The sequence below is a fragment of the Camelus dromedarius genome, chromosome 11 (assembly GCF_036321535.1).
Source record: "Camelus dromedarius isolate mCamDro1 chromosome 11, mCamDro1.pat, whole genome shotgun sequence".
In the NCBI taxonomy this organism is placed as follows: Eukaryota; Metazoa; Chordata; class Mammalia; order Artiodactyla; family Camelidae; genus Camelus; species Camelus dromedarius.
Window position 1 is genome coordinate 28,137,271 of NC_087446.1, and position 27,571 is coordinate 28,164,841.

The 27,571-nt window shown below is 35.0% G+C and overlaps 1 protein-coding gene and 1 long non-coding RNA gene across 3 annotated transcripts in view; one reads left to right on the top strand and one right to left on the bottom strand.

Annotated features, from left to right (window-relative positions):
* The window catches only part of DCN (decorin), a 32,654-nt gene extending 9,791 nt beyond the window's left edge, over window positions 1-22,863 (bottom strand). Inside the window, exons 1-5 of one of the 2 annotated variants that reach the window (XM_010983868.3) lie at window positions 22,503-22,863; window positions 18,378-18,624; window positions 6,903-7,015; window positions 1,449-1,662; window positions 552-665 (exon numbers count right to left, since the gene is read on the bottom strand). In XM_010983868.3, the coding sequence (XP_010982170.1) occupies window positions 552-665; window positions 1,449-1,662; window positions 6,903-7,015; window positions 18,378-18,591 (655 nt within the window). In that variant the 5' untranslated portion in view covers window positions 18,592-18,624; window positions 22,503-22,863. Of the gene's footprint in view, window positions 1-551; window positions 666-1,448; window positions 1,663-6,902; window positions 7,016-18,377; window positions 18,625-19,401; window positions 19,602-22,502 lie in introns of those variants that run through there. The other variant, XM_010983867.3, reaches the window with a different exon arrangement.
* Window positions 1-27,571, top strand: part of LOC105092215 (uncharacterized) — a 447,960-nt gene that overhangs the window by 349,364 nt on the left and 71,025 nt on the right. The gene's annotated exons all lie outside the window — the stretch shown is intronic.

Below are 27,571 nucleotides of genomic sequence, written 5' to 3' on the forward strand. Positions count from 1 at the left end.
ATAACTTGTCCAAGATCGTAGAGCCAGTTAGGGACAGTGAACTCAAGCAAACCGACTCTAAAATTCATACTCTTTACAACACACAACCACCACTCTTAAATAACAGTGTGACCACTGTGGATCCTGTAATTCATATAGTAATGACTAGAATGTCCTGAGATGGAAAGGAATTCACCAAGGGATTGGTGACTCAAAGAAAAAATTGGCTCAAATTTTGTAAGTACTTCATGTATCATTTTTTTAAAACAAAGTACCACTAAAGTACTCTATTTTTAGGTAACTGTACTTTTTTCTTTGTGATGTCACAATTCTATTGTGTATTAACTTACATGTTAGAAGAGACTTTATAGGTGAAAGAGGCTGATCACCCCTACAGTTGGCCTGGATGGCCCAATAGTTGCCTAGGTTCAGTAGAAACACTTTGAGGAATACAGAATTTACTAGAAATAAAGTTGGCCACTTTAGTTACCATTCAGATTTCCAAAACCATTTTTTAAGTGTCAAAGCTTTTGGATTTAGATATTCAAATTGCTTTGGAGAATTTTCATCACCTTGAGGGATGGTGGTGATGTTGGTGTCAGCGATGCGGATGTAGGAGAGCTTCTTCATTCCCTGGAAGGCTCCATTTTCAATGCCTGAGCTCTTTAGTGGGTTGGTGCCAAGCTCTATAAATGCAATAAGGGCAAGGCTTTAAGAGGACAATTTGAGGGCATTGCAAGTCAGCGTAGTGTCTGTTTCAACAAGAAGAAATTTAGATCTATAACGACTTGACTGAAAAACAAAAGAGATATTAAAAGACATGCTTCTCAAAGGGATAGCAAAATGGGATAAAAATTTCTCTTATTAAAACAAACAACAAAAAACAAAGGTTTGTGGAAAAGCAATAGTAGCAAAAGCAGTAAGAACAAAATTATTTAAGGTCCATACACAAGTTTACCTAGAAATCAACAAAAGCAAGTGTTTACAAATCACACTAATGGGGCTATTACTTGATATATTAAAATATTGTTAAATAATTTGAATCTAGCATTTTGTAAGCCAATTATTAAAATTACAAACTTTTCACTACACACAGAACAAAACATTAGAACACATTTTTTTTTAAAGCAAATGACTATAGATATTCCAAACAGTACAAATTCCCACAATGGAAAAGTACCCTTTAGATATATTTAATTAAGCATTACTTAATTCCATCCTGCATCTTGGGCATCCAAGAGTGTAAGCCCTAGAGCTTTCTCCACATTCTCAGATCCTCAAGGGCAATAATAAAAATGTTGTAAGGCACAGATTCAAAATTCCATTTCTCCTGGCCCTGCTACCGGTTATTCCTGTGGGCTTAAGACATGCAAGTTCTAGGTAATTTACCTTCCTGTAGCTAAAGCTTACTTGTAATCTTTTAAGGTGAACTTTGAATCCTGGTCTTAGAGTTATAAGAATATCTGTACCTACGACGATCATCTGGTTCAATCCATTGAACACAGCCTTTCGCACTTTGGTGATCTCGTTCTCATGGGCACGCAGCTCCTGAAGAGTTTTGGGCATTTTCTCTGGCAATTCCTTCAGTTGATTCTTGGACAGATAAAGTCGTTCCAGTTTCACCAAAGGTGCAAATGCTCCAGGGCTGATTTTGCTAATTTTGTTGTTGATGAGAATCAACGTCTGTAGATAGTGAACAACAGAAAAAAAAATCTTAATTCCAAAACCTTCCCTACACACACATACATACACACACACATATACAAAACAAGTGTGTAGTTTATTCATTCCATTTATGAGAGTAGCAGAGAAATCTTCAAAATTAAAAGAAATCAGAAAAAATTAAACAATGTGATTCCTTTACTTAAAAAGCATATGAAGACCTGAACAAACATTAGGAGTCAAGAGGAGAGGACTTTAATAAAATTTAGGTTTTATATAGATAAACATACATAGAGAGATTTAATTTTTACACAATAACTACTCCTAAAGGTTGAAATCACCAGAGTGACCTGAAAAGAATCCAGGGCTACAGGCATCCACCCCTCCATCAGCTTTTGAACCTAAAAGTCCATGTTCATGGATTGTTGTCATGGCTCCTCTACAGAAGGGTGGCACTAATTTATACTACCACTAGCAATTCAAGAGAGTAACGTTTTCTTGCAGCCTTGCAAATTTAGATACAATCTTTTCTCAGTGTTTGCCAAATTAGCACATTATGTTGTAGCTCATTGCTGTACTTTGCATTTCCTCATCTCTTGAAAGAGTAAACAAATTTCCTTTGATTTTGCTACCAGTTATTTTTTTGGAGGGAAAGGATTGCTTTCTCACAAAAATTCTCATTTTTCCTAAATTTTAATGTATTTTACTAATGGATTTACAGAATAAAGATGTAGTTAATATGATATGCAAAGACAATGTATTTTTCTTCAGTTTTTGCCCTTTTTACATACAAAGGTGTATATATATTTATATATATATATATATAGTCAAATATGATAATATTTTTGGTAATTAAAAAATTTTGTTTCTGAGTTCTAATACAGGAGATTACTTGCAAACCATTATGGCTATGTTATAGATATTACTAAACTTTCTTTTGTACTACTTCATTCTCTTCCAATGATCTGTATGTCTACAGAACCACACTTATTATTTTAAGCCATCTTATCAACCAATTCTAATGAATTTAGAATAGTTTTATTAAGGTCTAAGAAACTTGCATTTTAAATTGTAGTACATTTTTAGGCACCTATGAAAATGCAGAGGGGCAGAATAGGAACTAAAGTAATAGAACAGTAAAAACATTCAGTCTCAGAATTGCAAGACTATTTTCTGAAGGTAACAGCTGGCTCATTAACTCATGTACGTCTTCATATAGTTCACATTATTTGACTAAGTAAAACTTACTACAAGTAACATAATCTTTTGACTAATGCCAACAGGTGCATTGGTTGATTAAAACAAAAGCCTAGGAAATTTCAAATAATATTACAGAAAGTTCAAAAACTCATGAGGGTTAAAGTCAGAGGAAATTGATATTAACAAGCAAAATATCCAGGAAATCGGTAAAAGCCAGAGCTAGAGGAGAGAAGAGTTGAGAGGACTTGCATCATTGAAAGACAGCCAGAATAGCGAACAGTTAATTATCAAAGCAAAGGATGTCCTCAGTTGCCATCTATGGAAGAAAATTCTGAAAGATTTATTCAATTAATTGCATTAAACATGGTCTGAAAATCTGTTTTATTTTACGTTAAATGTTGAAACCTATTATGAAGAATCAACCTGATGATGTATATTACCTGCCATTTCAGGTAATAAAATATTACTTCTTATACCAGATAGTAACTAGACAGTATCTCTACTGCTAAGTATGCTGTAGTTATAACTGCTGCTAAATTTCTGAGGTGGTGTGACATTTGTCCCCAATCATTTCTTTTGTAAAATGGAACTAATAACACCTACAGGGGGTTGTTGTGAGGATTAAAAAATGATCATGTATATAGACTGCTTCTTTGCAAAGCACCTTTAAAATAGAATAGTTGGTTAAAAGATCTAGTCCAGCAAAAAGCATCTTTGCTTTCAGAGTAAAATAAATGTGAAAAAATGCATAAACTGCAAATTTTTGGTCATCATGATATAAAACGTTAAGATCCATATAAATCAGAGCTTCATATAAAACAGATCCATATGTGAAAAAAGTTACTCGACATACAGTGTTGCTAAAGGTGGTTAATGTTAGTTCCACACACAAGGATGTGTATTTAAGAAGGTATATAGAATTATAACAGGCAATGGCAAGATGTTGATATGGGAAAAAACTGACAAATTACATTGGCTAATGACAAAGTCCAGCTAAACCGGAGGCAGTCAGGGTAAACTGCAGATGTTCTTCAGGAGATCAGCTGATGAAAAGAAGGAAGACAAGCCAAATGGATTGTCATTAGTTAGGTAAGAGGCTGAGAGAAGTCAAGTTAGGAGAAGACTTATTGCTTGAGGGTCAGGAACTGCCTTGAGTGCCACTTAACCTAAAATTGAAGCACAGGCTCAAAAAATCAGGACTACCTACTTCTCTAGTAACTAAAGAAAAAGCGATCTAGCCTGGTAGGTAGGGGGAGAGGTGATGAAACAGTGACTCGCAATAGAAATAGTATGGAAGCAGAAAAAAAAAGTATTTTCACCACTTTATCAAAAGAAAATGGTCAGAAGGTACAAACTTCCAGCTGTAAGATAAGTAAGTACTGAGGATGTAATGTACAACAGGATGACTACAGTGAACACTGATGTATGGTATCTCTGAATGTTTCTAAGAGAGTAAGTGCTAAAAGTTCTCATCACAAGGAAACTGCTTTTCTTCTTTTTAAAATACCTGTATGAGATGATGGAGGTTAATTAAACTTATTATGGTAATCCTTTTGCCATATATGCAAGTCAAATCATTATGCTGTACACCCTGAAGTTATGCAGTGTTGTACACCAATTATATTTCAATAAAACTGAAAAACAATCTTGAAACCTGACTTAATGTTATGGACAATTTTCTCCAAAGCCACTTATGTAGGGCACACTGTGCCAGGTGTTGTTTTAAGGGATTTTATGGTTACTATCATATTTACAGGCAATTATTAGTGCACAGACTCAAGCCAGACTGCTCCTGAGTTTAGATCACAAGTTCTGGCTCTTATTTGCTGTGTCACAATAAGCAAGTAACTTGACCTCTCTGTGCCTGAGTATGCTCATCTGTATAAAGGGGTTATCAAGAGTGTCTACTTCATTAGAACAGTTATAAAAATTAAATAAATTAATGTATATAAGATATTAAGAACAGTACCTAGTATATAGTAATTGCTAAACAAACATTTGCTGTTATTCAATCCTGACGATTTTTGTTTTGTTAATTAAAAAAAAAACTCTTTCACTAGATTTATTAAGCTTTAATTCAAAGGAAATATATTGATTGTTGGCATTATAATAGTTAATTTTCCATTATTTTATACAATAATTATGCAGTTTTTCTACTATATTTAAGTATAAGACTACTCTTAAGCAACATGTACCACTTATAGCCACAGTTGTAAACTGGTAAAATTCTTGAGAAAAAAGGAACATTTTTCTGTTAAATACTTTCAATTGTAATCCTTGGTAAATTCTCATTTCTTCCCTTCCTACTCATTCAAGTGTGCCTTTCCCAGGTGAAATTATGATGTTTACTTGCATAATAACAAGGATAGAAATGATCATGAATGAAAGAGCAAGACAAAAATAGCTGTTCAACATCCTCTGAATGGTTAGAAGCTCTAATAAACTCTCTACATCCAGTGTATACTTTAAAGTAGAAAGAAAGAGATTGCCAAGATGATAAGTTGCCTAAAAACATACCTAGAAGGAGATGTGGAAAAGAAAGAACACATTATTACAAATGCCAGATTTAATGAGAATGTCACAGAAACTAGGTATCTCTTATTTAAGGACATGAGGAGTTTACACAAATTATTCAGATTATACTTAAAATACAGGAAGTGGGATTAAGAGAATTTTCCTTCCTTAAAAAAATGTAGCTTTAGGGTAGATTCATGCAAATGAAATGAAGCTTTATAATACTTTGGTTTATTGAAACTAGTAATATTCAGTTTTACTTTCACCTCTTTTAACTTATTCCAGGGATAGTTTAAATAATCAGTGATAAACTTTGTTGGTGTCACCATCAGCTTGCTCCCAATGAAACCATAATATGAACACGGAGAGAAGGTGAATAGGGGCCCATGTCCAGTGCACGGAGAAGGGTCTCACTGGTCCAGGGTTTGAGATCTCCAGCTCAAGCCTTACCTCCACTGTCGTGGTGCCTGTATCCTTCACCTTAATCATCTTCTATTTTTATTTGCCTGCTGCTCGCTTTCTTCTGCCTTTCTTTTCCTCTTGCACAGAAAACCCTTTTCTCTCCCTTTCAAAATTCTGCTAATCGTTTATGATTCCTTTGTCCCATATTCTCTCAAAACACTGACTGGGTAACCTAATGTAGTATCATATCTTTTTTTTTTTTTTCTCTTACTTTTTGCCCATAACCTTCACAATTTATAATGTGCTTATATTATATTGTTGGATACTTCAATAATTTAATGGTGCCATTTTATTATGTGCTATTATTTTTGTTAACTGTTCCATGGACAATCTTAAAATCTCAAAGAAAAATTCTTTGCTTCCTTTTAAAAATCTGGTAAATTTTCTCCTAACAGATGTTTATTGCTTTTCTCATCTTGGCTGTCAGAAAGTTGATAACTAAATCTTGTCTTGATTATGCTACCTCTTTTCTGCTGGAATTCTGACTGGTAGCCTGACTGTACCACATTATAGTAGAGGTTAATGGAAAATCAGAGTAGAAACACAGATACAGATAAGGATGCAGCATGCATAATCCTAAATACAAGGCAAGATGTATGACATATATATATATATACACAGAGAGAGAGAGAGAGAGAGACATGTTTTTTTTCCTTGGTGCCAATCTCTGAGCCTATACAAAGTTATTTGCACCTCTTAGAAAAGGAATGAAAGAAAACAAAAGAAATGATGAAATAAAGTAAGGCTAAGGTCAGTCCATTTTGTGTTTTGTTCCACTACTGAAGTGCAGTCTAGTTGGGAAGATAAAGATTTTTATTGATAAAACATGTGAGAAGATTAAGATATAACATATTTTTTAGGAAGGCAATCCTAAGCTGTATGGGTATATGTAAGAAAATTGGCTAATTTTTTAGGGGTTAATGAGCACAACACTTTGCTCCCTCATCTCTCTCCTAAAAAGAGAATTTAATAAACACTTACGTGCTTATTTATTACCATATAGTACCCTTGGCCTCATCTAAATTTTATTTTGAAAAATACTTTGAGTCAGATCTTATTACAACTTAAAAAGAAAAATTTCTTACATGAAGGTTCTTCAGGTTCTTAAAGTCTCCATCTTTGATTTCAGTTATTTTGTTGTTTTGCAGGTCCAGCAGTGCAGTGTCAGGGGGAAGGTCTTTTGGCACTTTTTCCAGACCTAGCATGAGAGTAAAAGCAAAGTGCAGTCAATATAAAGGGACACCTGACTACAGAATCACAAAGGTTATGTTTACAAAGAAATCACTGTTGCAGTGGTAGTCTTACCACTACTGTATTTTTCTTCTTCTAGGAAATGTATTATTTGTAGTTTGAAATATCTGCTTTACCTTTTCCAACAAAGTCAAATGATTTTTTTAAAATCATAAATGGAACACATTATTTCCCCCATGTAATTACTCTTCTGCATAAAAGGAAAATTAATATTTTGTAAGAGTGAGGCTCAGATATCTCAGTGCACAGTGTTTTACCTTCATTGTTCTTGTTCTAGAAAGTAATTCCTTTCATAAGTGTTAAGTGGGAGTAATTTATAAATCTATACCTTTCTACATAAATATCCTTACAGTATACAAGAGCTTTAGCCAAATCATTAAAGATCCTTTTGATAACCCTAACACTGTCACAGATCTACATATAAAATTAAAGTTATATGAATATGCAACCAAGTTGCTGGGGCAACAACTTGAAAATTTATTCAAGCTTTTGAAAGAACAGTTCTTTCAGTTTTAATTGGAATGTCAAAACAGTATCACTTTTATGACCAAAGGATATGCAGCTAATCAGAATAAGATAAACAAAATTTGTTAATGTAATTTCTTTAAAACTTATTATATGTAGCATTACTTTGGGACTTTAAATTTAAATCTAAATAACTAAGTTACTGCTTTTCATTTATAAATGTAAACACACTGAATAACCAAATGCTCTTAAGATACTAAAATATTTCAGTAGATGTAAAAGGATAAACTTTTATTCAAAAGGCATGGTATTTAAAATAAATCATCATTATGAATGTTAATGGAGAAAAATATTACATTATATAATATTTTACTTTTCTCTCTTCCACTGGCTTTTTTCCATATTGATGTAAGATGTTAAGCAAAAATTTGGTATTTTATTAATTCAAATTCATGTGATCATTTTCATATTTTGAGACTATATAACATAAATCAAAAATGCTTTTCAACCCTCTGTCATATCTGGGACTTGAAGTGCGGAGGATCATTCAATTAAGTCTGACTGGATACCTTCTGGACACCATCAATTTATTAGGCCCTGGGGATACAGCAGGAACAAGACAGACACTGCCCATATCCTCACAGAAAAAAGAATTAAATTTGCAATTTTCAATTAAAAAGAAAATTGCAACAGGGTATATAATAACTGCTATGTTGGGAAGATACCATTTCAAGTTTGAATCTTATGTAAGTATATACAGGTAAACTATCATAATGGCCACATTCCTATCTTCATGTCATCCATGAAAATCACAGAAAATGTATCTGAAATCACCTACTTCTGAGTTCTTTCCAAAAAAAAAATTAGTTCATATTATCACTGCTCTGTTGATAGTGGGGAAAAAAGTTTAGTTCCCAATTTGTGGTCAACTATGGATATAAATTTGAATACCAAAGTGCAGGTGATTCTGTACATGCATAAATATATTCCAAGAATTCACTAGAGAAATAATTCAGAGAGGAATAATAAAAATGAAGTGTTTTCAGTGATGAACAGCTACCTTGTAGGAGGATATTTAACGCACTACATAGTCACGATCACTGCCATTTTCAGAAATGTCAGTTTGCTAATTTCATGCAATTAGGAGTGGTAGACTTTCTGCCAAATCTTTGATAATTAGGGTTCTCCAACTAAGAAAATACATATTTCCTTTCATTTGGAAAAAAGTTACTGCCTGTGTTTCATCATTACTCCGTGGCCTCATTGTCGAAGTCTTAATTCCCACTTATGCTTACTTTTAGATGTTGTTGAACTTCAGTTCTAGTGGCTCCCTTAACATTTGTTCAATGCCAAAGTGCAGATAAATTTCAGATGGGGAGAGAAAAAATGATATATCTGGATGGCTGACAGCTTTGATTACGTTGCCATCCTAGAATTTTATAATAACAGGAACTGCTTAGGTTGAATTATATACATTTTTTCCCTGAAGATTTAACATAAAAAATGGTTCAGGCTTGTGGCTTTTGCAGCTTAGTTCTCAGAGAGTCATCTTGGTGATTAAAATCACAACCCAACAATCTTCTCTGAATTACTCAAAAATTCATATTCACTTGCGGGACTTCACGTATCAGTATTTTATTATTAAAACTTTCTATTTATGTAGCATTACAGTTCATGAAAAACTGAAAATAAGTTATCTCCTTTACCTCACAGCAATCCAGTGAGGTCCATAAGGCAGTATGATAGTTTCATTTTTCCAGATGATTTTTAGAAAAAGTTTAGTGACATGAAGCAGCTCACATAGCCAGGAGTGATGAAATACAGATGGAAAGACTATTCTCCTGGTTTCCACCAGGGTATCTTTCCCCTGTTGTGCCTATCTGTATCCCCAACAAGACTTGTTCTGACATTGGACCTAAAAACATGCTGTAAATTTAAGGGCTAGACAGGGCATCAAGGTGTTAACTAGCTTGCTCAGAAACTACAGGCAGAATACAAAGGGGACATTATCCCAGTTATGAGCTCTTAGAATGTCACAAAGGGAAGGACCATTAAGTATCAGCTAGTCTTTGGTTCCCAAATGCTGATTAGTGATGATCTGTGATGAAGTTATTAGTCTATATCAAAATCAGACAAAAATGAGAGCATTTTGGTTAGTTTTAATATAAATTATCAGACACACACACTTCTGAGACTAGCTCCAGCCCCATTTTAAATATACCTTCTTTTAAAAAAATTATTCTAATAGTAGATAGCAGGTTGTTGTTATTTTGTTGGTTTTGACCTTCATTAGAAATCAACTTGGTCAACATTCAAAAAACTTGACCTGTCCCAGAAATCAGGAACTTTTAAGCTAGTCCAGTACTCTCTTTTCATAAGTAAAGAAACAGAAACCCAATGAAATTAAGTGGCTTATCCACGGTGCCTCATGGGTAAACTAAAACAAGGACAAGATGGTATGAGTCCTCACTCTAGAACTATCTGATGCACCATGTATTCACATAAACACTGTACATATTTTTAAAAGATGCTGGTCTACACTGTCCCTTGAACATACTGTGCTTATTCCTAGCTACTCATTTTTGTTCCTATAATTTATGTTTTATGGAACACTCCACCCACTCATTTTCTTCTACTGCCATTCTAACAGTCCTTTAAAGTGTACCTATCCCCCCTACTCCCCTATAGTATTCATCACAACCATTCCAATAACAAACCCCTCCAAACTTCTTATGTATCAGCTTATAATGTATTATACTGCATTTTCCCTTTTCTTTCTTTTCTTTAAGATCTGGGTAAGTAGGAACAAAGGACTATTTTTCACCAGAGCTTTGATCTCACTGCCTTATATACAGAAGTAGCTTTTTGATTGATTAGTTGTAAAATCATAGTCTTTTCTGCTGTCCCATGGTGAAAAGTTCAAGGTCATGGTTTCAAGACCTTTTCTGCTACGTTCTGCTACAATCATCTCTTCACATCCTTTCAAGAGGTTATACATTCTCATAATACATCCCCAGAAGTACTAGGATGCAACTAGACATAATAGTAATTTTCTTTCTGATTTGTATTTGGCCAGGAACATTTTTGAAATGAATGTTACCATCCAATATAACAACCTCATCATCTGCACCTGAAAACTGCTCTCACTTTCTTCTGTGTACTTGATGTATATTTGTGAGGAAGCTTTGTCACATGTGTCTTAGGCTGCCTTTCCTGGCCCATGTGGTGACCAATACAATGATAAGAGTTTCTTTGCATGACGTATATTCCTCATGGGAAGTGATCAATTACACACCTTTGAAAGGTAGATACAGATCCTCACTATAGATTAGTACTGTCAAAAACAATCAAATAAATAAACAATTAATCCTGAATCTGATTAAGCCTCTAGATGTAACTCGTAATTTATAAGAAATAGGTCAATGAGGAACATGCTAAGATCTACTAAAGAAATGGATTCAACAAAATCCCAATTTCTTCAATACATAAATTGCAAGAGAAAATTAAGAAATGTTGGTAAAACTACAGTTTTAAGGAGACTTAAGACCTATTTAAATAATGCAATGTATGGACTTCATTTGGACTCTTATTCACAAAGAAAAACTGTAAAATAAAACATTAATAATATTTATAAGTTGATTGAAAATATGTATATTGAATGAATATTTGATAATATTAAACTGTTTTTAATTTTAAATGTAATCTGGTTATCACGGTATTATTTAGAAGTTTTAATCTTTCAGAGAAACATACTGATATATTATTGGGTAAAATGATACGGTATCTGGAATTTGCTTCAAAATAATAAGGAAGGGGGAAAGTGGGTGGGGATATATAGGAACAAACTGGCCTTAGTTGATACTTGCTGAAGCTCAGTAATGGGTGCATGAGAGTCTCATCTTATTTTGTAAACTTTCTGTATTTAAAAATGTTTCTCTAACTTCTTTTTATAAGATTATTATTTGCATTTGAATCCTGGTTCCTCTTCTTGATCCTTAAGATCACTGGGAAAGTTGCTTAAATTCTCTGTGCCTTAGTTTACCTGTATCTTTCACAGCTTACAATGTATTATACTGCATTTTCCCTTTTTTCTTTTCTTTAAGTTCAAAAGGTGGAGTCAAATTCCCCTCCCTTGGAATCTGGCATGGCCTTACAATGTCTCTATGAACTAAAGGAATGTGGAGGAGGTGACACAGCATGACTTTGGAAACTAGGTCAGGAAAGGTTGTTCAGCTGCTACCCAGTTCTGGGATGCTTGCTCTGGGGGCAGCCAGGGGCCATGTAAGATGTCTGTCTATGTTGAGACCACTGTACTGGAGAGGTCACATGGGGCACTCCGGACAACAGAACAGCTGCGCTCTCAGGAGACAGCGGCACCAACTCGCAGTTGTGAGAGCGCACTGGCTGGGGGGTCCATTCTAGGCCAGCCTCCCTATGGCTCTGGCCCCAGACAACACCCAAAGGCAAATGCATGAGAGACCCCAGGTGAGAACGGCCCTTCTAAGCCCTGCTCAAATTCTCTGTACCTTAAATCATGAGCAGAATTTTATTTTTTTTAACTTTCCAAGTTTTGAGATAATACTTATTCAGCAACAGTAAAAGGAACAAAGTGGTTTCCTAAATTTTATTATTTTTCAATGAGAATTCTTTAATTCTAAATTTCCCCATTAAAATGCAATTATTTTCAAGACTAGTCTGAATTATTTAGTTGCTCTTCCAAATGCAGTAAAGGAAACTTTATCTTCTTTAAAATAGGGTTATATATTAAAGTATTTATTAAAGATATTACCAGAAAATAATTTCTGAAATACAGGCTAATGAGAATTGTACTTATCTTTTTCAGCTTGTCTCAGTGATAAATAGTACTGTTCTGCTAGCAAATGTCAGTAATCTGGTAAACATCATGTTGGACAAAGGCCTAAAACATCATGATTTTCTCTGCTGTTTTTTCTGCCCTGTGGCAGAGGTCCAAATGCGAAGATTTATTCTTGCTGATTTCCAACAATTTTATATTTCTGTATACAATTTAATAACTAGGACAATGGTGATACACTTCAGTTATGGGCATATGACCAAAGGAATACATAGGGGTCCCAGCTCCATCAAAAAACATTTCTGCTAAACGTGCATGCATGTTTCCTTCTTTCCCCCTTAAAAATGGCAATCTGACTGTGATGGCAGTTGGATTCAGAAATAGTAGTAGGTCCTCCCTTTAATTCAATTCTCTTTCCAAATAACCTAAGGAAGGTTTAAGCTTCCTAGGTCTACAGTCATCCTCAAAAACAGTAAGAAAGCACAGCTCCATAACTCCTAATTCCCAGTCAGCCATGTTCCCTCCTGTTTCCAGCTTGATAGAATCAAGAATATTGTAGAATTTTGCACTCATCCAAGCACTAAGCCACGCCTATGTTCATCTATTCATTTGTCAAACATTGATTGAACCTACCAAGTATAAAGCATTTTTTGAGTAGAGGGCCGAAGATAAATGATCATGCTTTTCTTCTGATAGAGTAGATATTTAAATAGGTAACTAAAGAAAATAAATAATTATTATATATGTACATATAATTGCTTCTTATAGACTCATCAAAGCAAATATAGATTACAGTGAAAACACAGAGGTAGACAAGCTGCAGAAATTGCCTCAAAGCAACCTTCGGACTAAGTCAAGGGTTAACTAAATCTTGAGCATTGTAGTGTAGCTGCTACAGGGCTTTTTCCTTTTATTGAGACTCGATTGCAAACTGGGCTAGTTCTTCTTTATCCTTATTTTCAAGGAAATATATAATTTTCTTGCTACTCCTTTGAAGGAGGAAAGTTAAGATTAGAGGGTATCCTGCATTTCCTCTTTTATCCAGGAAATTAATATTCTGTCTAACCTACTCCCATCCTGTTCTCTGGAGCCAGAAATGATCTTCCAGAAGAGAATGCACCACAGCTGCATTCTAACCAAATGCCTTGATCCCACACAGCTGCCTTTCTCTCCCTCCTGGGACTGGGAAGGAAACCAGGGATATGTCAGGTGTCAGTTAGGTCAAGGAGACAGATGCTTCCTTTGGCCTTCTCTGACCCCTGTCTTCCTCCTTCTCATCTTCAACCACTTGAGTCAGGAGCTTTGGTTATCTGGATCACACCTGAGTATTCCCCTTGCTGCCTCTAAGATCTGTCATGCTCTGTCCCTACCCAGTACCATTTTAGGCAACGAACTGGGCATGCTCTGTGCATAGCCTCCTTCCTGTACCGCATCTTAGAGATGCCCTTTTGGTGCAGCTGAAACTCCAAATGAGAGTCACCCCACATTCCTGTTGCTGCAAAGCCAGATGTAAACTATGAAAGCAACTAAGGTTCCAGCATTCTCTCTGTCCCTCTACAAAACAGCTGCAATTTATTCTTCTGGGATGATTTCATGGAAGAAGTCTAATAGTCCATTTACCTCATGCGTAAGATTTGCTTCTGGAAAAGCAATTTCCCCAAATAAGAGACAAGCTATGGCATCTGTCCAAGTAGTGGCTACTGGCAAAATTTTCACTAATTGAAGCAAACTGATTAAAAAGAAGAACACTAACTCTATGCAGTTTAAAAGATTGTGCTTTTACCTGTGATTTTTTAAAATTAAAATTTCTCTTGCATTAGAAGATATATTTTAGGAACCATTAGTTATAATGCTTTTGCTTGGCAAAATAAAATGTTCTGTCTTCCAGCATCACCTCTAGAGGGCTAACTATGTAGGTTGTGAATCACTTATGATTACAAAATGGCCAAATGCTTTATTGTTCTCCACTCAACTTAACCAATTTTGTTCAAAGGAATAGTGTTTGGGGAACACTATTTTGATAATTACATCATTTTCTAATTCTTGTGTATTTATATTTGGATGTGATATGACCTTTAGGGAGGAGGGGAGAGAAGGTGCTATTTTGTATCCAGCTTGACAAGTCACATACTTATTAAATATAAATATATAAAATATATGAAAATAAAGAACATTATAAGAAATAGCCTCATGTTATTAGCTGCCTTTGTCTGAAATGGTAAACTGAACATAACAGTTACTATGATAAACACTTTCACAAATATTTTCTATTCTTACCTAATGAAGTAAGATATATTCCTATGGATCTAATGCAGAAACAGGTTTTGAAAGTTTCAAAGTTACAGGTAGTAGATGATAAAGCAGGACTTGCGTTCAGAGGTGTTGAACTGCATGATCCAAGTTCTTTCCACTATTCAATGCTTTTAAGGGTGTTTTAATTCTTTTGAAACTTGTTCATAAGAAATGTGTCAATAACTATTCTGTAATTTGGAAAATAGTCAAAAAAAAACAATTCTTACGCTTATTTCACCTGTCAGGGCTAATCTGCCTTTAACCAATGAGATGAAAGTCAATGCCAAATAATGCTTCCTGGGGATACTTGCTCCAAAGATGAATGGCTGAGTGAAAGAGTACATAAGTAAGGGGACTGTCCTCCTTTAAGATGCTAAGTACACAAAACAAAGCATCCAATTACAAGCTTAATATTAGAACACTTTTAAAAGACTTGACAAGAATGAGTTACATTGTGGGTTTATTATTTCAAGGAAATCTACAGGTTTCTGAATTTACTAATCTACATTTATTTTTATAGTATTTTTTATAAATGACGTAATTAAGGGTGAATTATTTTATGTCTTAAGAGAATGGATAGAGAAATAAAAGAAGATAAGACTCTTCATAAAATTCTGATTCAAATTACAAGTTCAGCCGAATAATTTGGTCAATATCAATGGAGAATTCATTACTTTCTTAGGCTAAAATATGTTTACTTTCTCAATCCCCCATGCTCTAGAAAAACATATTATAATGCTCTTCTGATAAGTTGGAACTAGGGGATGATTAAAACAGTCGATTGTATCTTCTTGAATACCTCAAGTTTTCCCATGGACTAATTATTCAATTTTAGTTTCACAGTCTTTACATCCTAGCTTTGAAAGAACTGTTTAAAAATTTGATGTTGTTTAACTTTATCATAATTACTTCCTAGTGGCAAAAATACTCAAAACATTTTAATAAGAAATGTTTGCTTATGCTAAACACTATTTAGATAATAATATAACAAAGCACTATTGTCCTTCAACACTGTAGCTCTTCTCTGCTCATTATTCTCTGGCAAGAATAAGCCTTAAGAAAACATTAGTCTTTGATACAGACAAGCATTCATGTTTCTCATCCCAAAGGGCCTTTTTTTCTTTATTATAATAATTCGAGCTTCGTGGTCAGATCACTAGAGAAGTTAAAACAAAACAAAAAAAATAAACTACAATGCCATGAGTGAGGTTGTCCATTTCTCTGTCCTTGCTTTTTCTCCTGTGTTTCTTTCATCTTTTACTCCACATATGCATCATATAGAAAAAAATGTATTGAGCCTCTGCTATGAGCCAGGTCCCTCACACAGATAGTAGGATGTCTGAGACTGACTAATTACTCTGCAGATGAAGCTGTCAAGGCTCTGAACAGCTTGCTGTGATCATAATATGAGCAGAGGCTACACAGTAGTTGCAAACGTGAATCAAGTGTTTTCTTTAAAGGCAAGGGGGTTGCTTTTCCTTTTAAGAAATGTATTTTCTGTTTTAGAAATATCTGACCATAATTTTTGACAATATATTTAAATCTGCACCTGTGAATTAATAAAAACCTACAAGTAACTTGGATGAGATCATTGCTCATTGGAACTCAGTTCTCTTCTTTAAATACGGTTCCCCGAAACAAATCATGATTACAATCTTGGCTACTGCATCTTGCATATAAGATCAGTAAGCCCAAAGGAATAATGTACACTCTGGGCTCTTAGAAAAAATGATAACATAGAAAACAACACAAAATAAACAAAACAATGACAAGGACAAAAAAAAAAAAACTGTATCATGAGACATCCACGTCAATGAACTTGATGTTTCCTAAGGCTACATTTTTCTGTTTAGTTTTAGCAATAGTCTTGGAACTTTTTCATGATGAACAATTTGAAAACTGTCCCAATGCTTTCATCAGAGTCAGTTTTTATGAACTACTTCTCATGAAAGCAAAGTAAAACTATAGTTTTTGGAAAATAAAACTTCAGTGAAGTGCTTCAACAAGTCTTTCTTCCTTAAAAATATCAACTCCTCATTGTTGATAATATCTGTGTGGAGGGGGTAATTATGAATCCTTTTACACTTGTTCTCAGGCAAAGTGAGATTTAACTTGCATCACATATCTTAAGAACTTGGCCATTTTTGCAACCTTTAAAAAACGTTACCACTAGTGTATCTATCATTTGGTGAGTCCCTTGTTCAGATATTTTTAACACCATTATTCTTCTGTCTACACCAGTAACAGAGGTCATCTCTAGATGCTATAAAAGTTTCTGTAGAAGCTGATAGTAATCTAATCCCCCCTGTTGGGGGTACACGATTCAAAAAAGGAATAATCACCACCAGCAGACTATCAAACCCACAAGAACAAGGACCATATCTCTCCCTCCTCCCTTTCTCTTCAGGGCCCAGAACAGACCTGACCCATTGTGAGATCTCAATATATTTGCTGAATGAATGAATGAATGAATCTAGTGGAACTGTCCTGTCACCTTTTAAAAGCTTTTCTATACGCTTTTTATTTGGGTTCAAATGGCTGTCTCGTACATGTCAGCATAGAAGAATCTATCTCAAAGTGTTTGTCAGTTGTTTGTTAGTATTTGATATGTTTTGTGTTTTCCTGGGTTCCTGTTTGTAGTTTATTCCAACTCTAGGAGTTAGTGGCAAAATTTCCTGCAAAATACTCCTAGAAAGCATGTTCTGAGTAAATACAGGGTTTCTGAAAGAAGTGTCCTACTAAGCTATGGGGCTTCTTCCATAAGGAAATGCACCATGGCAGAATCATTCTGTGAGGGTTTTTTTTTTTTTTTCTCCTCTCCAGTAAGAAAATGAACTGAAAGAAGAGAGGAATGTGAAAGAGAGGAATGTGAATTACCTGCCATGTAAACTAAATTGATTAATTCCCCTTTGGTCCATCTGCTGGGACTCCAAACTTTCTGGAGATTTATCTTCTGAGTGTATTGCTCTTGGAATTCCCAGGCCAAGTTTTTCTTGAAAGATGATAAATCAAACTGTACTTACAGTGTTAAAGATATATGCTCCCTGATTATATTGATGATTAATATGATTAATGTGCTGTGATGAATATGATTATCTTATACCATATCTTACTTATAAAGATTTCCTATGAAACTTTCTAAATAATTTAAACAGCTAGATTACAAAATGCCAAAGGTAGAGGCAAAACTAAGATCCAGGGATTAAGGGAGTATTTTGGTACTTGGGAGATAATTTTTGTTCTAAAAGTTTATTTGTTTTGCTTCTGTTAATTCTGCATAGTTTACAGTTTAGTAATAGTCAAACTCTGTTATCTGGCTAAGGCAGGAGGAGAGAGATCACCCAGGCTTTCTTAATACCTAAGACTTCATGAGAGCAAATCATCGAATTAAAATAAACCATCACTCTGGAATCAGAGAACGTAAGATACTGTTTTGCTCAGAATCTTATTTTACAGAAGGGGAGCCATGAAGCTCAGAAAGAATTTTTTTTTTTTAAAGTGACTAGTCCAAGATTGCAAAGTGATGGAGTGCTGACTTAAAAAAAGAAGGGAAAAAAGTTTCCTAACTTCAAGGCTACAATGTTCTAGCCTGCTCTGCTTCCCTACGTCCTCATTAGGTGGCACTGTCTCTCACATTTGGAATTGCAGAAATTAAAACTGAAAATGCTAAGCTCCCAGGGAAGCCATTTCCATGAATAAAACAGATCAGGTAGGTAAAGAGAGCCTGCGCCCCACTCACCCAAATCAGAACACTGGACCACTCGAAGATGGCACTGACAGCGGAAGGGACACACTGGTCCCAGAGGTTCTAACTCAGAAACATCAGGAAAGCGATCTTCCGGGCCTATCCCAGAAGCCTCATCTTCTAGCATAAAGTCAAATAAGCCTTTCTGTTGAAACGGTCCAGCCCAGGAAACTTGTGCAACCAAGAGGAAGATGATAGTGGCCTTCATGATTTATCGCATATATTTTCACAATCAAGGAACCTAGGAAACAAACAGAAGGTTGAGAAGAGTAGCATTGCCTGATTTATGTGTTATTTTTATGTAACACCTGACAGTGGAGTGAGCATGGAGCAGAGCACAAAAAAAACTATTATATTTATTGTTGGACACAGAGCATTAGAAATGTGTTTGGAAGGTTATAAGGTACATTAGAGACTAACTTGCACAGCTATTTACTTAGGAATATAAATTTGAATATTATTTAAATTTACTTGAATTTGGGGTCTGAATTAAGACTATGGATTATATATCCAAGTCATGTGTAAAACTGTTATGATGATAAATCACCATGCAATTTTCAATGCTCACTCAACACCAGCCATGCCACAGTCAAAATAGTTTTGTCTGTACACATGAAAGGTCTCCAATTCCTGCTTCAGAAATATCTCTGGAAGCCAATCTTATCTCTCCAACCTAATGTATTTATCTTGGTCCAGACTTCTCATCACTCCCTGAACTATCATGAGAGCCTCCAAATGGTCTCAGCCTTGACTATTTCCTCCAGTCCAGGATCTTCCACTCTGCTGCCCAAGTCATCTTCTAAAAATTAAATTTCATTGTATTCATTTTCTACTGCAAACCCTTTGTTTACTTGTCAAGGCATGCCAGTAAGATACACATCCCCTTTGTTGCATATAAGACCATTCATAGTTTGGTACTAACTGATATTTCAAGCCATATTTCTCTCCATTTTCTCTCTATTCCCAGTACCCACCTCAACCCTGACATTCAAAGCTAATCACCATTTAAAATACCTACCTTGGAAGAGCGAGGTAAAGACTAAATGAGATAATGGGCTTCCCTTGTGTATTTCCTGGCTCATCCAGGCAGGATGCTGTTTTCTCCCTCTTCTGTGCTCCCAAAGCACGTTGCGCTTACCTCTTTTAAAGAACTTATCACATTATATTGTAATTTGTTTTGCGTGCTTGGTCTGTCCCCCCAACTAGAAGATGTACTCCTTCAGGGCGTGTCTTATTATTCTGTGTTCTGCACCCGAGCCTTGCACAATATTGTGCATGTAAATGACTCAAGTGACCATCAATTTATTAATAATACAAGTTATTCAATTTGTTCCCGGCAACCAATCTGATTTTTTAAAACACACAATTATCTTTTTTCAATATCAAATTTCTAGCATAAGAAAGACATCAAATTGAAAATCTCAACTTGTTATAGGCAAGATTCAGTGTTAGACATAAATCTATCGGCTAGTTTCTCAAACGGATCATTTTTAATAAACCAATTTAAACACATACAGAAAAACTTATCTGATTTTTATATGACTTATAAATTATTTGGTTTTACCAACAGGATTATTTTGTAAACAAATAAACAAAATCCATATAATATTTATCCATTCATTCACCAAGCATTTTGAGATACATACTTCTGTGTTATTGAATCAGTTGTTTAGTTGGCTGAAGTGAATTAAATGAATCTGAATAACAAAATCTTAATAAATCTGAATAACAAAAAGTAGTTGATCACGTAGTAGAGAACAGTCTAGTTTTGAGTTGAGTTTTTTCAAACTCCACTGAAACTGCTCTAAGTATTCCCCAAACACACTGAAGATACTATCCTTAGTCTCATCATCTCTACTTTGAATTGTGCACTAATGAGTCCATATTAAAGTTGTACGTTCATACCTATAGTTAGAAAATTATTTTCAGTCATTATCCAATGGTAGCATATGCAAAGAGGAAAATGTCTTTGTATGCCCTAACCTTAATGTACTTTCTGGAAATGTTTGCCTAGATCCACTAGAGGGGAAACAAATGTTTTTAAATTTCTTACACTTTTGTTCTTAGTTTATATTTACTACTGAAGCATGTCTAAGGCAGCACATATGCAAACAGACTTGAAGCTTTTCTTTTAAATAACACCACAAAGGTTATTATTTGCACTGCCCTTTTAAATTCAGTATCAGGTTTTCTCTAGAAACCCATTCCCACTCAGTTACTGCATTGCCTTTTAAAGGAGACCCTATTGTTTTGGCAGCATTCCCTTGGATTGGATCTAAGGGAGTGGTTTTCGGTCTGTTTCACATTAAAATGCAATGTTTATGGTTTACCACAAGTTTGCTAGCCTTGCATATTTAATGTCTTACAATTTTAGGAGAAAATGAAGCAAAGTAATTGCAGATTTAATAAATAGCAACAAGAATTAATGCGGATGTTGCTTTCTGATTTTTTCTCTAGAGTAGAAAATGCCTGGTTTATTAACTCAAAAAAAGGAAATGTTGAGCATTAGCTCAGAGGAATATTATCATTTTATATTTGTTTACTCTTATTAAAATGGTGCAAATTCTCTACACAATATTCTATTTGGTTGACGCTGAACTCAAGTAGACAGCTTTTAGCTTCTATTACTTTTCACTTTCATTTGTGTATGTATGTGTGTGTGTGTGTGTCTGTGTGTGTGTGTGCATTTTAACCCTGAACGTCCTGGGGAAGAACAATATGTCCAGGAACTTTATACAATTCCTCCATGAAATAAGCTTTTTAAAATTACTGCCATAATACTTGGAAGACTCAGCATCCTAAAATAATTAATGTGGGCTGGTAATAGTCATGATTTCTTTAATCACTTCCTTCCTTTCTTAATAAATCAAAAAAATAAACAGAAAATAGCAGTTGCCCTTTTAGACACCAAGGAGACTATTATTGAGGTGGCATACTTTTAAAATTTCATTTAAACTGTTTTAAGTATTCCCAAAATATATCCCTCTTTTCTAAAGGCTGATTGCTAAAAATGTCACTGCTTCACTAAAGCTCATTGCCATAGCTTATGTGTTCTATCAAAAATAATAATTCCTAGTTTCTTAAACTACTTCACCTCATTGAATTAACTATATCATTCAGATCAATATTTGCATGATGTCATTTATGCCTTTGATGTGACTTTCAAAGTCAAAATTTAACCCTCAGGAGATAGTGAATGCAGGGGAAAATTAAAATCCCCCAGCACTAGGTGAATGAAAAACCCCAATAATAACAGAAAAATTTTTTTAAATAAACAATAAAAGCAACATTTATCCATATATAAGGGTTACTATAGGAGGTATCTGGTTCTTTTTCTGGTCAAAATAGCAATTCAAAGAAAAAGCCACAGGTATTTACATCACTGGGAGCCCACTTAACCAGTGGTCATCATGTTACCCTGTTTCGAAATTAGAAAGAAAAATAACCCACACTTTCATTTTATAGTGAATGTATCTTATAATAAAATTTCATTGCTGCAAAAATTCTGGCAGGGTCTCTTCTTTATATTTAAGGAATTATGTGAGACTATTTTAGCTAGGTTCTTAATAATCAGTAGAAGTGTTCTCAGTGTTTATTTTCACCTCTCTGATGATCATTTCTGTTATTTTTTAGGTTGTAGAAATACACATCAGACTTCTACAGCTAATCACCAGAGTTCACTTCTCTGAGGTTTTAAAAGTTCTTAAAATATACAAGAATTCAGGAGGAGAATAAATCCTTAAATATATAATCCAACTACGAACAGTATGGTAGTCTAGAATACTTTTCTATAAACATTTCTTAAAGAACTAAACATTTAATTAGTACAAATACAAAATACATCAATAAAGATAATCATGGTCTTAGGTTATAGTTTCTTTAAGAAACATCTTTGCAAGAACAGAGAGAAAGAACTAAAACAATGCATTCAACCATTTTAGCAAATACTTAGTTTCTGTTTTCAAAAGCAATACTTGTTTAAAATGCTGCATAAAGATTACTGAAAGTTTAGCACACATTTTTTTTTTTCTTTCTCACCAAATAATTCCCTTTTCTCTCAACTTGATCAAAGTTTTATTAGTCTGTAGCAGAGTTCAGGACAATTATTGAAAATCATACCTTTTAATCCGGGGATTTGCCACAGGAGCCCTCAAAGCTGAGATGTAATTACACTAAATATTCGGCCCAAGCAAAAGAGTTTGCAGGTGTGGAAAGGAGGAGGGGGTAGGTGCTGCTCTGTGACTGTCACTAGGTTGAAAACCTCCTGCTTCTACTCCATAGCACAGTTAAAAAATAAGGTTTCCCTCAATGAACACAATCCGGCTGACACCCACATTAGATCATATGGTAATGATATGTCTCTTGTATTGTAGCCAGAAACTTTATCGGCCTTTTTTTCTCCCCATTTAAATGCTTTATTTCTTTTGCATCTCCTTAAGATTCTAAACTGCTTATGTAGTGTAGCAGTGGAGCAACTTGACTTGGGATTTGTTTTATTGTGTTGATTCATTTCCCTAAAATATTGTAACTAAAGGGTTTGTTTCCCCACCCCCAACCCCACTCATCTATCCACCCTTCCTAGTCTTGTTTATCATACTTCTGAAATGACAGGGTTGGTTTTTTTTGTTTGTTTGTTTGTTTTCCTTTCAGGACATGTAAGCTTGGCAAATGGAATGAAATTATTTTAAGTGTGGTCTGTGAAAATAAATAAGTAGCCATTCGGATTCTTATTTGCCTTGGGCTGTTTGTACAAATTCAAGTACTATGCTATGGAAGTTTCCTCTGTATTTTGAATGTATTTCTAAAGTGTCCTGGAAGAAAGCCATGGTTTTATATGAAAAGCATGTCATTTATTACTTTCATTACTCATAGTTTAAAACCGTTCTTCTTGTCTGCAAGGTTTTGTTTGTTTTTTTTTAAGAAAATGCATAGATACTAGAAGTTGGTCACAATTTAATTAGCCTATACATGAAAAATTTTATTTTCATAGACTACACTTTTATATAATCTAGAACTTTGAAAAGGCAATAACGTTTATGGCTCTTTCCAGATTTCAGTAAATAAAAAAAAAAGTGCAAATACAAGGAAAGATATTTATTTAGCCGGTGGAAAGCTTTTTGGGGTTTTTGTAATTCCCTTGCTGGATGCTGTCAGTTCTGTGTGTCTCTATGTTTTGACTTGTATCTTTATGCCCTGGCCCCTAGGCTGTTACCAGGTGGAAACTTGAAATCAACATCTGTGAAACATGAGAGGATAACCCTCCCATCCTCCACCCTCCCTCCTTCTCTCCTCTAGCCATCCAAGTATACAATTCGACAGTAAATATACTCGTGCCTTGATGAAACTTGAAGGAATTAAATTCTTTAGTGTGTAACTAAAGGAGGGGAGAAGGTGCTATCACATGATTTTTTTTTTTTTTTGCCTTATTTCCCAAGCCCAGTCTCCACAATTTTAACATCTTATCCCACTCCTCTTCTCCTTGGCATTTAATAAGCACTTACCTAGTTAGCCTGACAATCTAGAAAAAGGCAAATATTTTCCCTGGACGTTGGTGCAAAATTCATGATCCCCTTACCTGGAATCAGTTAATTTTTCCTCTTGAACTCCTCTGGCATTTATCTCTTATAACATGCAATCACTTCTTCAGATTATAGGTATTTCTGTACATCTCTCACCCCAAGGAATAAAGCACATTCCCTTCATATTTGTAGAATCCCCACACCCTACACCAATCATGGAATACGGTAAATTCTCAAGAAACACTTGGTGAATGAGGATTACATAAAAGCAGTTAGATCATTGGCTAGAGATCACACTATGATTCCACGATTACTGTTTTGCCAGATTTGGTTTTTTCCTTATCGAAACCTAACCCTGCTATAGTGCTATAGTGTACATGATGAATAACAGCAGTAATTGTTACCAGAGAGAGAGAGACTTTGAGGAGAGACATAGAGTGTTAAAGAAAAAGAACTAGGACAGGAGAAGAAACACATTTTCTTGATATGTCAATCATCTTACTTTTATAAAACAGAACCATTTTAGTTAAGTTTCACATCCATGTTCTTCCCCCTAATAGTAAGCTTTATGAGCTCAGCGCACTTAACCTCTCTGAGTCTCAGTTCCCATATCAGTAAAGTAGATATAAAGTATTACTTAATTCATAACATTGGAATAAAGATGAAAGGAGGCAAAATGTACAAAGCATGGAATTCAGAGCATGGCACCAATAAATTAAGCTCTCTGTAAATGTTAGCTTGTGTTGTTTTCTGATATATATCATAGTAATCCTTTGACCTGGGCAAGGGAAATGATTTTTACTATTTCCATTTTACAGATGAGAAAACTGAAATTCAATGATCTGCCCAAGTTCACAGAGCTAGTAAGAAGCCCAACTGACACGAATACCCAGCTCTTCCCACATCTCATCTAGCTTACCATTATGATACTGCATTTTAAGAAAGATCAAACTTTTAAGTTATACACAATTAATAATAAAAATTCTCAGGTAACATGTCTTTGCAGACTATAAACAGTTTATACAATGTGATCAAGTTTTACAATTTTTTTGAACTTTATCTTTGTGCAGGAACAAATATTTCCATCTTTTAAGTCTTAGTAAGAACCTCACCTCCAGAACCCCAAGGATTTTACTGAATATCATCTTATTTAAAATTTGTGCCTTTAATCAGATGTTAAGTTACATATGTAGTCATACTCACTTTTAGATAGAAGAAATTAACTCACAAAAAGTCATATACAGTAACTCACAAAAAAGCCATGGAACTGTCATCACAATCCAGGTCTCTGGCCAATCTAATGGGAATTGAAACACTTCTGAGGCTAGAAGCAGTGTTTGTGCAGAGAAGGCTGAAACTTATCCTGGCTTGGAATGTTTGGGAGTAGGGTTCACTGAAACCTTGGCTGCTGTATAGATATTTGAAATATTCAAATTCACAGCACATACCACATCTGCTGTTAAAACCACTTAAACTCTGATTTCTACTGACAACCCACTAGTTAACAGGGTGACTATATTCTGCATGTTGTCAAAGTTCATTTCAAGGCTAGTCACTCTTTCTCACAGACATCAACTACAAGTGATTTAAATTGTACCTGCATACTAAGATGTGAAGAATGCCAGAGCTGAGAAAGGTCTCCTTCTGACAGCCTTTTATTTTCTAAGAGGTCTGGAAACAAGTGATTATCTTCACAAACCTGATGTGACTGGTTTATTCGTAGATTGACTCTTCAAAGTAAGGTCAGGGGCTGGAATGGGTTGTCTGGCTCTTTATTTTGTGACCCTAGACAGATTTTCTCCTTTAGTCATGAAAGAAGGCTAGGTTGGAATTCAGGGTAGCCTAGAGTGCAGGATGGCTTGAAACAAAATTTGGTAAAAAACCAGTACCGTGGCCGTCTTCTCTCTTTCCCGTATGTCTGCACCCCCTCCAACCTGTGTTCAGTGTCCTTCTGCCTTGCCTAAACAACTTAACTCTCCATTTTTCAGGTTGTTAATCTATAAAATGTCTAACCATAGTACTATTTCATAGGTTTGTGGTGAGGTTTAAAAAAAGCTTAATACATAAAGCATTTAGAACTGCACTCGACACATCACAAACAATACATAAGTGTTTGCTGTTGCTTCTGCCGCTGCCACTCTGTGGTAGTGATTGTTACAAACCTTCCCGACACTCCAGTCCAATAATTAGATTGCATCACCGCCCTTGTCTGTTTTCTACGTAGCAATGCAAGAAATCACCTAAACCATGATATATCTGGAAAAACAGAGACTTTGCAGTTAGATAAGCTTGGGTTTAAACCCCTACTTTGTACTTGTTAGATAACCACCTGGCTTCCTTCATGCATAACATTTTACTGGGTTGTAAGCCCTGCTGAAATCCATTCATAGACTTTATAAGGATCCAGAGATTCCAGATAAAGAATCCCTACTCTGAGCAATGGAGCAGAAATGAGAATAGAGACAAAGACAGAATAAGTTCTGAATTAAGATAAAGGTATGGAGATATGTGACTTTCTCCACAAGGAAGGATTCAGTTCCTTATTTCTCTGACTCTTGTATGTTCAGGAGCATCTCTTTTGTCAGTTGCAGTCACGAAGTGTATTATTTTTTCATAGTATTGATCACTAGATTGTACCGGGACACCAAAGCAACATTCATTGAATATCTAGTGGTGTGTGCAAAGCACATACCTCTCTGTTAAGTGTAAGAAAATGTCCAGTAACCTATCCAACAGTCGATTCATCTGCAAATATTGAATGAGGAACCACCACAGGAGAAAATGTTACTACAGGCCATATATATACACACACACACACACACACACACACATATAAAATTACATATATGTATGCATATATATTATATGTGTGTATATATATGGTTAATAATATTTTACAGTTGTGGTACCAGAGAACTTACAATGTATTATATAATTATAAATCCTGGCCAAAGTAAAGTATGATGTAATCAAAAATAATTGTCTTAGCACGGCAGAGGAGGAATGGGGAGAGATCACTTTACACGTGGTGGTTAGGTAAGTGTGTATACAGAACAAGGTACAGTTGGAGATGAATCCCGAGGGATAAAAAGAGCGTGAAAGCAGAGGGACAGCTTTTTGGGGCCAGCGGAACAGCATTATCAAAACCTTGGCAATTGGAAAGCAATAAAAAAATCAATTTGGCTTAGAAGGACACTTTTCAAAGAAGCCATGAGCTCTTTTACCATCCTTGAACATTCAACAACTGCCATGGTGTCTGACACGTGGAAGTCATACAATAAATGAATGGTCCATGTTTATGGTAATAACTAAAGGGAGATAAGGAAAAAAATTTGAGGGTAGAGTCTGACTGTGGAAGGACTTGAAAGTCTGTCACTGGGCACTTAATTTATTCATTTGTTTGTTCAGCCAATATTCACTTGGTGATTAAGATGTGCCAATTTCTGTGCTAGCAGCTGGATGGCATCAGAGGTAGCTGAATAGGGTAATAACGTGATAAAAGTTTTATTTGAGCAAACCAAACCTAGCAAAAAATATACAGGCGGCGACACCGGAATCAAGGAGACTAGTTAGGAGGCTATAGCATTAGTCTTGAAACATTAATACCTTAATAGCAAGAAGATGAGCATGGCAAACACAGGCCACTGCTCAGGAAGCTGATGTGATGTG